Genomic DNA, 12,187 nt, shown 5'->3' on the forward strand with positions numbered 1-12,187 from the left:
AGCAACCTTTCAACGACTCATGAACGAAATTTTACTAGACTTTTTAAACAAAACATGCGTAGTATACTTATGTAGATGATATACTAATCTTTAGCACAACGTTACAGGAACATATACATACAATCAACTAGAGATATTTTCAAGGTATTAGAATCAAAAAATTTAAAAATACAAATGGATAAATGTAATTATCTGAAAAAAGAAACAGAGAGAACAATCCAAATAAAATCAAAGTAATAGAAGAATTAGAATTACCAAAAACGGAAAAACAAATTAAGAGCTTTTTAGGTATAAAAGGTTATTATAGGAAATTTGTTAAGGACTATGCAAAGGTAGCACAACCAATTACAAAATATCAAAAAAAAGGAGTCCGAATTAATTTAAAAGATCCTTCATATATAGAAGCATTCGAAAAACTTAAACGATTAATAAGCTCGCATCCAATTTTACGGTATCCAAATTTTGAAAAAGCATTTACATTAACTACAGATGCATCAAATTATGCAATAGGAGCATTTATATCTCAAGAAGGACACCCAATATGTTATGCAATCATGAACGAAATTATTTAGCATCTGATAAGGAATTTTTAGCAATTATTTGGAGCGTAAACTACATTAGACCATATTTATAAGGTAGAAAATTTTAGATCGTAACAGATCATCAACCAATTAAATATTTACATTCAAAATATAGAAGGAAAGACATGTCACCAAAACATCAAAGATGGTTGTTAAAATTAGGTGAATATCAATTTGACATCGAATATATTAAAGGAAAGGAAACAGAGTAGCAGATTTTCTTAGCAGAATACAAGATAATGAAGATGAGATTAAAGGAAATAAAGATGAAAATACCGATGAAATTTCAGAGCACGACCTAAATATAGTTAACAATTTAGATGACGATACATCAATGCAAACAATACATTCAGCAGAAGAAAATTTACAAGATCATTTTTATATCAAGGAGGAGATAGTTAATAAATATAAAACCCAAATTATTTTGACAAACAACAAGACAGAAGAACTAAAACAGATACATGGAAAAAGAATTATTTTTATTTCAGAGTATGATTTCGATAGATTGAGTGAAATATTTAAAAAATATATAACAAAAGGAAAAGTAGGAATTTATTCGGAATTATCCGAGCGACAGTACAATATAGTACAAGAGAAACTAATAGAAATGTTTTCAAATGATAAACAATTAGAAGGATATAGAAACAGAAGTGGAAGCTGTTAAGCAAATTTCGTTGTATCACATTAGAGAAAGTATGCATTCGGGCATACAAGAAACATATAATCAACTTAGAAATAAAATTTTTTATCCGAAATTAGGAGAGTTAATACAAATAGTAATTAATCAATGCGAAACAAGTCAAGAAGTTAAATATGATAGGAGACCTATTAAACAAAATTTTTTTAATACAGAAACGGCTACCAAGAATAATGAAATAATCCACATAGACACATATGTAATAAAAAGATTCCATTTATTAACAATTATAGACAAATTTTCCAAATATGGAATAGCATATCCTTTAACTGATAGAAATCACATTACATTCATCGAACAATTAGAAGACTATTTTACCAAAATGGGAAAACCAAAGAAAATAGTAGCTGACAATGAATTTAATGCTCCAAGAATTAGGGAATTTTTAAATAATGAAAATATAGAACTCCATTTAACCAAACTCAACAGTCATACGGGTAATGCAGACATTGAAAGATTTCATAATACAATTTCTGAAAAATTTAGAATGTTATATAAATTAAATAAAATTGTATCAATTAAGCAGCTAATTCAAAAAGCTATTAGGAATTATAATGATAGATTTCATTCTACAATAAAATTCACACCCAACGAGGTACATAACAATAAAGTAGATAAAGAGGTAGTTAGAAAAAATTTAGAACAACAAAAAGGAAAGACAATCAACAAACTAAATAGGAACATGGAAGACTATACAGAACATAGAACGGAAGGATTTATAAAAAATTGTAAAGCAGTTAGGCACAAGGAACAGCCTAATTATAGAAAACAAAACTTAGAAAAAATCCATACTAGTAATATAAAAAGACCTTTAAAATTTACAGATTTGGATAATGTGGACAGTAATAGCTTTAATGACACAACATTGTAAGGGGACAATAGATTTGACAGAAGTAAAGGAACAAAACGGATTCATAGATTTAGAGATTAGAGATCAAGCAATAAAAAAGATAGTACTACGATATAGTACTACAAATTATTGACATTCAACAATTAGAAAATATTATTAACGCTATGACAGATAATGTAATTTTGATGAAATTGGAAAATAAAGAAGTACTGCAAAGAGAGTTGTTAGATATAAGAAATAAACTACTGACGCTCATGACAGTTAGATCTAGAAATAAAAGAGGACTGATTAATGCAATTGGCTTTTTGGTACAATGGACGAAGACGACAGAAAAAAATACAAACATATCTTTTACAAACAAATGACTCATTTAACGAACAAATTAACTATTACTTCTCATCAGCTATTGAACACTTAAAAGAGATTGTTAAAAGTGACAGATTAAAAATTGAAAAAGAGCTTAATTCGATAAATAAGCTCATATATGACGAATACAAACAAACATTATATTTAGATCAGTACACCAAAATTCAGTTGTTAAAAAGTAAGATAGAACACATACAAGAAAATGTTGTATCCGCTAAATATGGGATAATACACCCAAATATTTTAACAAACGAAGAAATTGTAAAATATAATATTGATTATAATAAACTAAAATATCTACAACTAGGAACAGTATTTGTTAATAACACATTTCTAGTATTTGGAATAAAAATACCAAAAATTTTTGAAAATGTAAAAATACGAAAAATTATTCCAATACCTAACAGAGAAAATAATGAAATAGATGCAAAAATAGAAGAAATATTTACCTACAAAAATAAAACATTAATGTTTGAAGATATTAAATCATTAGAACAAATGAAAATAAGCAAACACTGTATTTTAAGAAATAATTGTAATCTTGTAAAATGTAAAGAAATAATACAATTAAATATAAAACCAGTTCTTATTAAAAATGCAAACACTTTAAAACTTAATAATACATGTAATCAAGAATTACCATTAATAAGTGGAAACTATGTAATAAGGTTTAATAATTGTTCAATTATAATTAATGATAATTATTTTTGAAATTTTGTTGAAGATATAAAAAAAAATATTTAGGGTATTCCATCAAACTCATAAATGCCTCATAAAGTTCTTAAACTCGTAAAATTCTGTGCCTTATAAATGAGCTGTCAAAATTTGTATGAAAAAGAGTTTACGCGTTTCGTATAAAACTATGAGGCAAATTCGACGCGTATTTGCTTCATAAACTGATATTTTGTTTTAGTGTTGCCATTACACGAAAATAATTTACATTTAGTGCTTCAAAAAAGTAAAGTTTTTAGTGCAGGCAACACTACTTGCAAAGAAAAAAAGAACGGTAAACATTTGTGTTTGTTGCAAAATTTTGTTTAATTTAAAGAAATAATCTGAAACCTTTGTATAATGAGTGCATCAGTAAGTATTACTTAAATTTCTCGTGAAGATGAAAATTGCAGAAATACATTTTATATTCAGGAATTAGAAGAAAAGGTCAAAGCTAAGCGCTTCCGGGCAGCACCAACACATCGTTGGATCAGTGAGCAAACTAGAAGCCTTTTAGAGGAAGTGCGCGGAGAAATAAAAGACCGCCCGGAGTCATTTGAGGTTTGTATCTTATTTATTTTTTTCATTGGCTTATAAATGCATAATTTTTTTTTATACAGAAGCCTATTGCACAAAAATTTTATTCGAAAATATCTGCTAAGTGCCCTTTGCTCGCAAACATTAATTGGAAAGTGATGAAAAGCAAAATGCGCTATTTAAAAGGAATATATATGGAGGCCGTGAGATGGCGTAGTCAAACAGGAGCTGGATTAATTGAAAATGGAGAAGAAGAAAGCGTCAAGGGTATTTTATTTTCTTTGTCTTTTAAATACGAAATTAAATTAAACCAAATTTCGCAGACTACATTCAAAATATTTGTCCCTTCTTCGAAATACTGGACGAGATTTTTGGGCTCAGAAAGGGCGTGAACCCTACGGTTATAATTGAGAGTAGCAATATAGAAGTCCTCTATGAAGACAACGAGGAGGTTTTTTTATTTGATAATGTTGATGATATTTCAAATAGTTGCTCGTGTTCACGTATATCAGCCAGTACTCCTATTCCGCCCGATACTCCACAGCCAGACGTTCATTTATCACTGGAATTATCATCGAACAATGCAAGCAGCTTCAACGGCGACTCAGAGATTGAGAATTAAAAAAAAAGAATGACATCGAAACGCAGCCTAAAGAAAAAGCAAAATCCAAATGCAAGCTCTGCCGGCGTATTACAAGGAATGCTTGAAGCAAAATTGGACTTGGAGAAGCAAAAATTTGACTGGATGAAAGAAAAAGAAAAACAGGAATTGGAGATAAAAAAGATAGAAATTGAACATGATGAACGACTTGCTTTGGCGAAAATGAAATTAGAAAATGAAAGAGAAGAAAAACTCAAAATGTACGAACTAGAGTTAAAATATAAAAAAGCATAAGAACTTTTTAATCCTCACATATATTTTGTGTCTTTAAAGATTACATACTTATATACAAATAAAGAAGACTTTAACAGTTTCTAATGCTCTAAAATATGAAATCAAATTAAAAGTTGTTAATTTAAGGCATTTTGGTTGCTGGCTTTCGCCGACAGCAATAGCTTTCAACCATATTGTTTGGCTTTTCCAAGTCATCGTAGGGTAAGGGCAGGATGTGAGGGTTTTGTTAGATTTTTCAGACCTAAAATTAATATACAGGTTATTTTTCGAAATTAAATAGAAAGAAGAATACTAAATTACCTGAAAAAATTTAAAAATTATTTAATGTTGACATTTCATTTAAAATTTTTATTATGGCTCGTCTCTTGTGTTCTCCTTCTAAGACTGGAAACTGTTGGAATTGGTTCTCATTCACTTCATCATTGTCAAAAGTATCTTCTAAGTTTTCGATTTCAAATGTATCACCATTTTCCTGCTCAATTATAATGTTATGTAGAATGGCACAAACAAGAACCCACCGGCAAGCAAGCCTTACACTTGCGTCATCTTTAATGTGGATTTTTAATTCTTTGAGGGAGTTAAACCTTTCCTTCAAAATTCCAAAGCAATTTTCAATGCGCACACGATACTTGGAATGGGTATTATTGAACTCATTTCTTTGTTGCAAAGTGCATTCGTTGGAATTGGTTCTAAATGGGGTTATAACCGTATTCGTTAGTTTATACGCACTATCGGCTGCTATCCATTCATCGCCTCTTAAATATTCCGATGGTTTCAATGCCAGTTCACAGTTATTATAGATTCTGCTATCGTGAACGCTACCTGGATATCCTAGAACCATGTGACGGACTCTCAGTTTATACTCACATACTGCTTGAACTTTTAGAGAATATACATGCTTTCGCGAAAAATATGACTCGGGATCTTCGCTAGGTTTTTCAGCTAGTTTGATTTCTGTGCCATCAACATATCCAATACAATGCGGCAATTCAAAAAAAGTATTTCTGACAATACTTTGCCGCTCTTTAGCATCAGGCCAATACAAAAACCTTTGCTTTATTTTTAATATTGCTTGAAAGACTCGCTCAGTAACTCTTTGAATGGTTCCTCCATCACCTATCCCAAAAAACTAGCAATTTTTGCAACTGGTGCACCTTCTCCATTACAACCGAGACGATATAAAACAATGGCGAGTTGCATAGCAACGGGAAATTGTTTGCCGGAACTTGCTCCGTTAAAGAGAACATCATCTTCTATCAGTTTTAGTACAATTTCAAAATTTGCCCAGTTAATTCTAACAAATTGTCGAAACCGGTTTTCGTCTAAATTTGGCAAAATATCATAAAAGAATTTTTTGGATTTTGGCACAGAGTGTTTCAAGGTCGGAATCGAATAGCGAAGGCTGAGGACAGTAAGTTTTGAATATGCCCATTCTTCAAGGATTTCATCTTCCACTTCTTCTTGATTTCGTTCTGTAATATAAACGAAATCATTTAAATGCGTGCATTCTCTAAGAAAGTAAATAAGTAAACCATCACTTGATCCAAATACTTGTAACATCGACAAAGTGTTGAGTGCATTGTTATCAATATTTTCACACAGTTTTCTTTTTTCACTTTTTCGTGGCATTTTGTAAGATTTTAATTCTTTTTAAGTTATTTTTTTAATAAACGCACGCACTTATACGGAAATTTCTCTTCTAAATTAACCCTGGATTTGGTTTTTCAAATGCAACACTGACAAAAACGTCAAAATACCTATTTACGCGTCTTTTATACGTATGAAAAAAAGGAGCGTTCCAAAAAACTAAAGCGTAAATTTTTTACCTTATAAGTTTCTACATTTACGAGTTTGGTGGAATACCCTAATTGTAACTTTAAAATATAAAGACAGTCAGAATTTTACGAAAAAAATTACTTTTAACGAAATAGTAGAAGAACATAAATCAAATATGGAAAACATTGTTAAATTGAAAATACATACGAAAATATCTCATATTTGCAGCATAATTACAATTATATTAGTAGCTACTGTCATTATCAAAAAACACAAATATATAAAAATAATATTAAATAAAAGAATTCAGGAGAATTCTACTATAAAGGGGGGAGTAGTTATGTACATGTACGACTACGTATGTAAAAACACGTGACAAGGCAGTTGATAAATACGACGAACTGCAACGAGCTTTTGCAATTTGCTTAAACAAATAAAGTAATAAAAAATTAATTTAATAAGCAAATTTCGTAAGAATTATTGGAATTAATAAAAGTATGCTTATTCAACAATAATATGTTAAAAATAAGTGAAATTATTAATAAGCAATTTTTAATTAGAATAAGCTTCATTTTAAGTAAATTTTATCAAATAAAGTAGTCTGTTCTGGATGTCCAACAACGTCACCTCGTTGCAATCTAACTTAATTTTTTGACTTTTTAAAAACCCGTTTACTGCGACTAAACATATAATTCGCGTACTACAATAGTAGACCACTTGTGTATATACCTGAATATTTTCGCATATTCATGTACCGTTACACCGACAGTCTCATTAATCCTCTATTAGTAAACAACAAACACATTCAGTGTGTTTTCGGCGACCGATGCTAGCGAGTGTTGGAGATTTTTGAAGCCAAAAGAAAAATTCTACTATTGTAGTACGCGCGACCACTGGCGTGACATTTTTTTTTGCGAGCTGCGGTATATGTTTATTTGTTGCAAGTATATTTTTACCCTTTATTGAAGTTGTTATGATATATACAGATAATTGGAAGGTAAGTAACTAGAGCGGGATTTTTTTTCAGAAAAATGGTTTCACCCAGTGAAGAAGAAAGAATTTGTAGATGGCTGGAAGAAGAAGACACTGATGATGAAGATTTAGTGGAGAGTGATTATGAAGATGATTTGTTAGACGAAGACTGCTTGGAAGAATCTCCTGCTTACACAGAACAGGAAGCAGGTAATAGCGAGTCTGACTTAGAAAATGTTGAACAAGTCACTCAGCAATCCGATATAGAATCCGATGATGATATACCACTAAGTTTCCTCGGAAATCTATATTTCAGATCTAAAAATGGTACTAAGTGGAGGAAAAATCCTTACCCAGTCACAAGAACTCGGGCTTGTAACATTCTTAGAGAAAATGCAGGACCTAAAGACGCAGCAAAATGCCAAAACTGAGCTAGAATGTTTTGAACTGTATTTTGACCACTCCGTCATGGAAATCATAGTAAACTCCACTAATATATACATTGAACAAGTAAAATCTAAATTTTCCAGAGATAGAGATGCTAAACTAACAGATATTTTGGAAATGAGAGCATTTCTTGGTATGCTGTTTGTGATGGGTAGTCAGAAATCTGGAAGACTGAATTTGAAAGAGTTTTGGAACATGAAGCGAGGTACAGGTACCGAATTAATTTATTTTAGCATGTCACAAAACAGATTTAGATTCCTGCTAAGAGCAATCAGTTTCGACGATATAAGAGACCGATGAATACGTGAAGAGCATGACAAGCTGGCTCCTGTGAGAGAAATTTTTAAAAAACTTGTTGCCAACTTTCAGAAACAATTTATAGCTGGTGAATACCTAACTTTAGATGAACAGCTTATATCTTTTCGTGGACGTTGCAGATTCAGGCAATATATCCCAAACAAACCTGCCAAGTATGGTATAAAAATCTTTTTGTTAGCTGACGCTAAAGTATCGTACTCTTACCATTTGGAAATATATGCAGGAGCCCAGCCGCCAGGTCCATATGAACAGTCTAATAGGGTTGTGGGTATAGTGGATCGAATGCTTAGTCCCGTAAAACATTCGGCACGCACTGTTTCCATGGATAATTGGTTTACGAATATATGTAGATCAATGCAAAGAGCTTGTGAGTAAAAAGATCTCTGTTGTTGGCACTGTAAAAAAAATAAACCGCAAGTTCCACAAAGTTTTAAAAATACCAAAGATAGAAAAGAAAACGATTCAGTATTTGGCTTTCAAAAAGAAGGTACTTTAGTGTCATATGTTCCAAAAAAAAATATGGTAGTGCTAATTTATTCTTCTATGCACTATGACGCCAATATCGACTCGCACACAGGAGATAAACGTAAGACAGAAATGATTACATTTTATAATAATACCAAATATGGCGTGGATATTGTGGACAAGATGTGTGGTTCTTACGATGTCTCCAAAAATTCTAAATTTCTTTTGCCACGTCTGTATCGGCAGAGTTATCTTTTCTTTTCTTCCTTTTCGAAGTTTTAATTAGCGCGCAACTAAACACTAACTAAAAAAGTTGCGCGCGCTCTCTCCTTTTGCGACCGCTCAGCTATACAGACGTGGTAAGTGTGTTTCCAATTTGTTATTTTTAAATATATGTATTATAAGAAACCCTTTGTTTTTTATTTAATATTTGTGGAATAAATTGCGCCATCCGTTTCCCCACGGCCAACCACAACTACGGAACGAGCCACACTGTGCTCCACCGCCGAATTATCATTGGTCCTTCGAGCCGGATAACAGGTAACACGTTGATTTTTACATATTTAAAGTGAAAGTGCATAATTTGCCAAATTTAGCAACACGCAAGTTACAGCCAAACATATTTTGGATGTGTGCTCTGCAAGCTATAAGGCAATAGATTGGTTAATTTTTGCATAATTTATGTACAAAACCCATTGTGCTGTGTGAAGTGGAGACCAAAACTTATTTTTGGCACTCTACCCACAAAATCAACGCACAAGATAGCAGGTAGTATTGTACTTCATTTAAGTACAACAATAAATACACCTGGCAAATGCACTGATTATTTCACTTTACATATAAAAAAAAACACACACACTGTTATTCAAATAAATCAACAATCTCTCTCGGGTTTTTGTTTTTTTTTTCCTTATGGTTAATTTGAGTCTAGTCGCTCAACTCTGCCTTTCCATATATTGCTCGAATAGCAATAAAGGCAAGCAGAAATAACGCAGCTGCAGTTTCGCGAGTGCAAACAAAAAAAAATTTACAAAATTACAAGTGAAGTGAGAAATTAGAATTAGTGAAGTGAGCGACAGCAAGAAAGCCAAAAAGCTAAGGCTAAGCAACAAAGGGAGAGCAGCACCGGCAGAGCAGCACAGGTAAAGCAGCACAGGCAAACAGCAAAGGCAAAGACGCACAGGCAAAGCAGCAAAGGGAGAGCAGCAAAGCAAAGCAGCGCAGCAGCTATCTCAGAAAGACAGCAACAAACAGAATAGTGCAGTGGGGAATTCGAAAATAACCCCGTGAACAAAAGTGAAAGTGAAGTGCTTGTGAATTTTTATCTGTATTTGTATTTGGATTTAAATAAAGCAATTAAACACAAATCACTTTTATTTGTTTACATAGTCAAAGACTAGGCGTGCAAGTGCATTGGGCCGATTACCCAGCAAGCACATTCAAATTAAATTCTAAAAAACTACTTTGAGAAAATACTTCACTAAATTTATTAATTTTTTTTGTGTCTTCGAAAAATTCACGCTTTATAAAGAAACAGCACACTACTAATTTGTAGTTTGTCCGTGATTGGTTCTATAACTTTTGAACTTTTGCAACATATTTGCAAATATTTTTTAAATTTTAATTTCAAGTTTTAGATCCGATTTTGTGCAACATTTTTGCAGTTCCGGTTCAATTTTCGAACACTATGGAAGCCATCGGAGCATTTATCACAGCTGCAGACGCTCTACTGGAGTTTGAGGAGTCTCTTACTCCAACAGCAAACAATCAAAGTGCCTACTCTCTTGAAGTAAAGCAAGCTGAACTGAAATCTCAGTGGGCAGAGGTAAAATCAGAATACAAGTTGTGTTTGCCAAAAGTGGATACTTCCGACACAAGCGCTATTGACGACATTAAGCTTAAATATTCAAGCTGTTACCACGCTTATGTGTGTTGCGCGGCCTTGATGGGCGAACACATGCACAACCTCACGGCGTTCCGCCAAAGCCCTACTTCGAACTCTACAGTGATTCAACCTGAACGGTTACAACAAACGGTAGAACCCGTGAGGTATTCCATCAATTTACCGCCATGTGATACAGAAATATTTCATGGCGATGTTTTACAACGGCCCACATTTAGGGATTTATTTGCCGCCATTTATGGGAATAATCCAAGGCTATCTCCAGTCGAAAAGTTATTCCATCTGATTCAGAAAACGCGAGGTGAAGCAAGAGCTATTGTTTCGAAAGCGCCAGTGACGAATGACGGATTCGCATTGGCTTGGAATAATTTGTTGTGTAGGTATGAAAACAAGCGAGTGCTTGTCAACACACAATTAAATTTATTGTTCAAGCTCCCGCACATTTCAACAGAATCTGAGACCGAACTCAGAAATTTACAGCGGGAGATTAATAGCTGCATTTTTTTACAAATACACGGCATCAATGTAGATAGCTGGGATGCTTTATTTACGTATTTGTGTTCTATCCGACTACCGGACTATACACTTTCGCTTTGGGAACAATCTCTGGATTCGGATTCAGAGATCCCAAAATGGGTTGAATTAGACAAGTTTCTAACCAAACGGGTGAAAACGCTTGAGAGAGTATCAAACCTCAAAGGCGATTTGGGTACTCAACCCAAGATTAAGTCGGCTAATGGTGAAGATAGGATACCAACCTTGCAGTCAAGGATTGGATCCAAACCCATCAATTCCCAATACCCCAAAACAAACAATATTAAATGTAAACTGTTTGAAAACTTGTCAAAGATTCATAGTGATGCAGCCAAACGCACGGTTAAATGCTGTCAGAAAACTTCACGTCTGCCTAAACTGTTTATCGGACTCACAGGAAGTCAAAAATTGTAAAAGTCTGTTGTAATGTAAACAGAGACATCACTCTATGATTCACCGGGATCAGAGTGAGGAAATAGGTCAGATACCCGACAGCACAAACACTACTGAGATTTCTACTAAATCCCATGTGGCCTCTATTAAGGCCAAATTTTTTAATGTGCCTACCAGTCGAAGCATGCTCTTAGGTACAGCCATGGTGATCATATGTCACAACGAGAACACCTTCACTGTCAGAACCCTGATTGATTCGGGATCTGAAGCCACCTTCGTAAGCAATAGTCTGCAAAAACGCCTACATATGGCAAGCAAAAGGGTCAGCACCCGAGTCATGTCAGGATGAGTTCAATCGGTATGCTCGATTACAATTGGCTCGCCCCGTAACAAAAGTTTAAGACTAGAAGCAACCAGATCAATAAACCCTTCAATTGTTTAAGGTTACCCAATATCCCTTTAGCGGATAATAATTTCTATACGAGTCAAAAGGTTGACTTGTTGATCGGAGCAGATCATTACCCTAAAATTATACTAAATGGGGTAAATCAGCGTTTGAAAAACTACGCTACTCTCGTAGCATTTCATTTTACTCTTGCTACCGCTCTCACTTTGCATAACATTGTTTTGTTTGAATTATTCAATTAATTCAAATATTATGCCAGAAAATAGCAAAAAAGAAAAAAAAACAACAAACACATTCGGGAGCTGTAGCACATGAAAATTTTCATTTGCTCTGCTG

At 33.2% G+C, this 12,187-nt stretch overlaps 1 protein-coding gene across 1 annotated transcript; it reads left to right on the forward strand.

Moving 5' to 3' along the window:
* Positions 1-3,539: 3,539 nt before the first annotated feature.
* On the forward strand, positions 3,540-4,364 carry LOC120780784. The gene is made up of 4 exons (XM_040113035.1): positions 3,540-3,577; positions 3,638-3,766; positions 3,826-4,009; positions 4,066-4,364. The coding sequence occupies exons 1-4, from the start codon at positions 3,566-3,568 to the stop codon at positions 4,362-4,364; spliced, it is 624 nt and encodes a 207-aa protein (XP_039968969.1). The 5' UTR covers positions 3,540-3,565.
* Positions 4,365-12,187: the final 7,823 nt, after the last annotated feature.

The sequence above is a fragment of the Bactrocera tryoni genome, unplaced genomic scaffold, assembly GCF_016617805.1.
Source record: "Bactrocera tryoni isolate S06 unplaced genomic scaffold, CSIRO_BtryS06_freeze2 scaffold_25, whole genome shotgun sequence".
In the NCBI taxonomy this organism is placed as follows: Eukaryota; Metazoa; Arthropoda; class Insecta; order Diptera; family Tephritidae; genus Bactrocera; species Bactrocera tryoni.

Excerpts from the sequence above, each read along its gene's own strand:
- LOC120780784 (XM_040113035.1), top strand. Across the intron at positions 3,767-3,825 it reads ACCGCCCGGAGTCATTTGAG|AAGCCTATTGCACAAAAATT; the intron begins GTTTGTATCTTA and ends TTTTTTATACAG. Across the intron at positions 4,010-4,065 it reads AGAAGAAGAAAGCGTCAAGG|ACTACATTCAAAATATTTGT; the intron begins GTATTTTATTTT and ends CAAATTTCGCAG.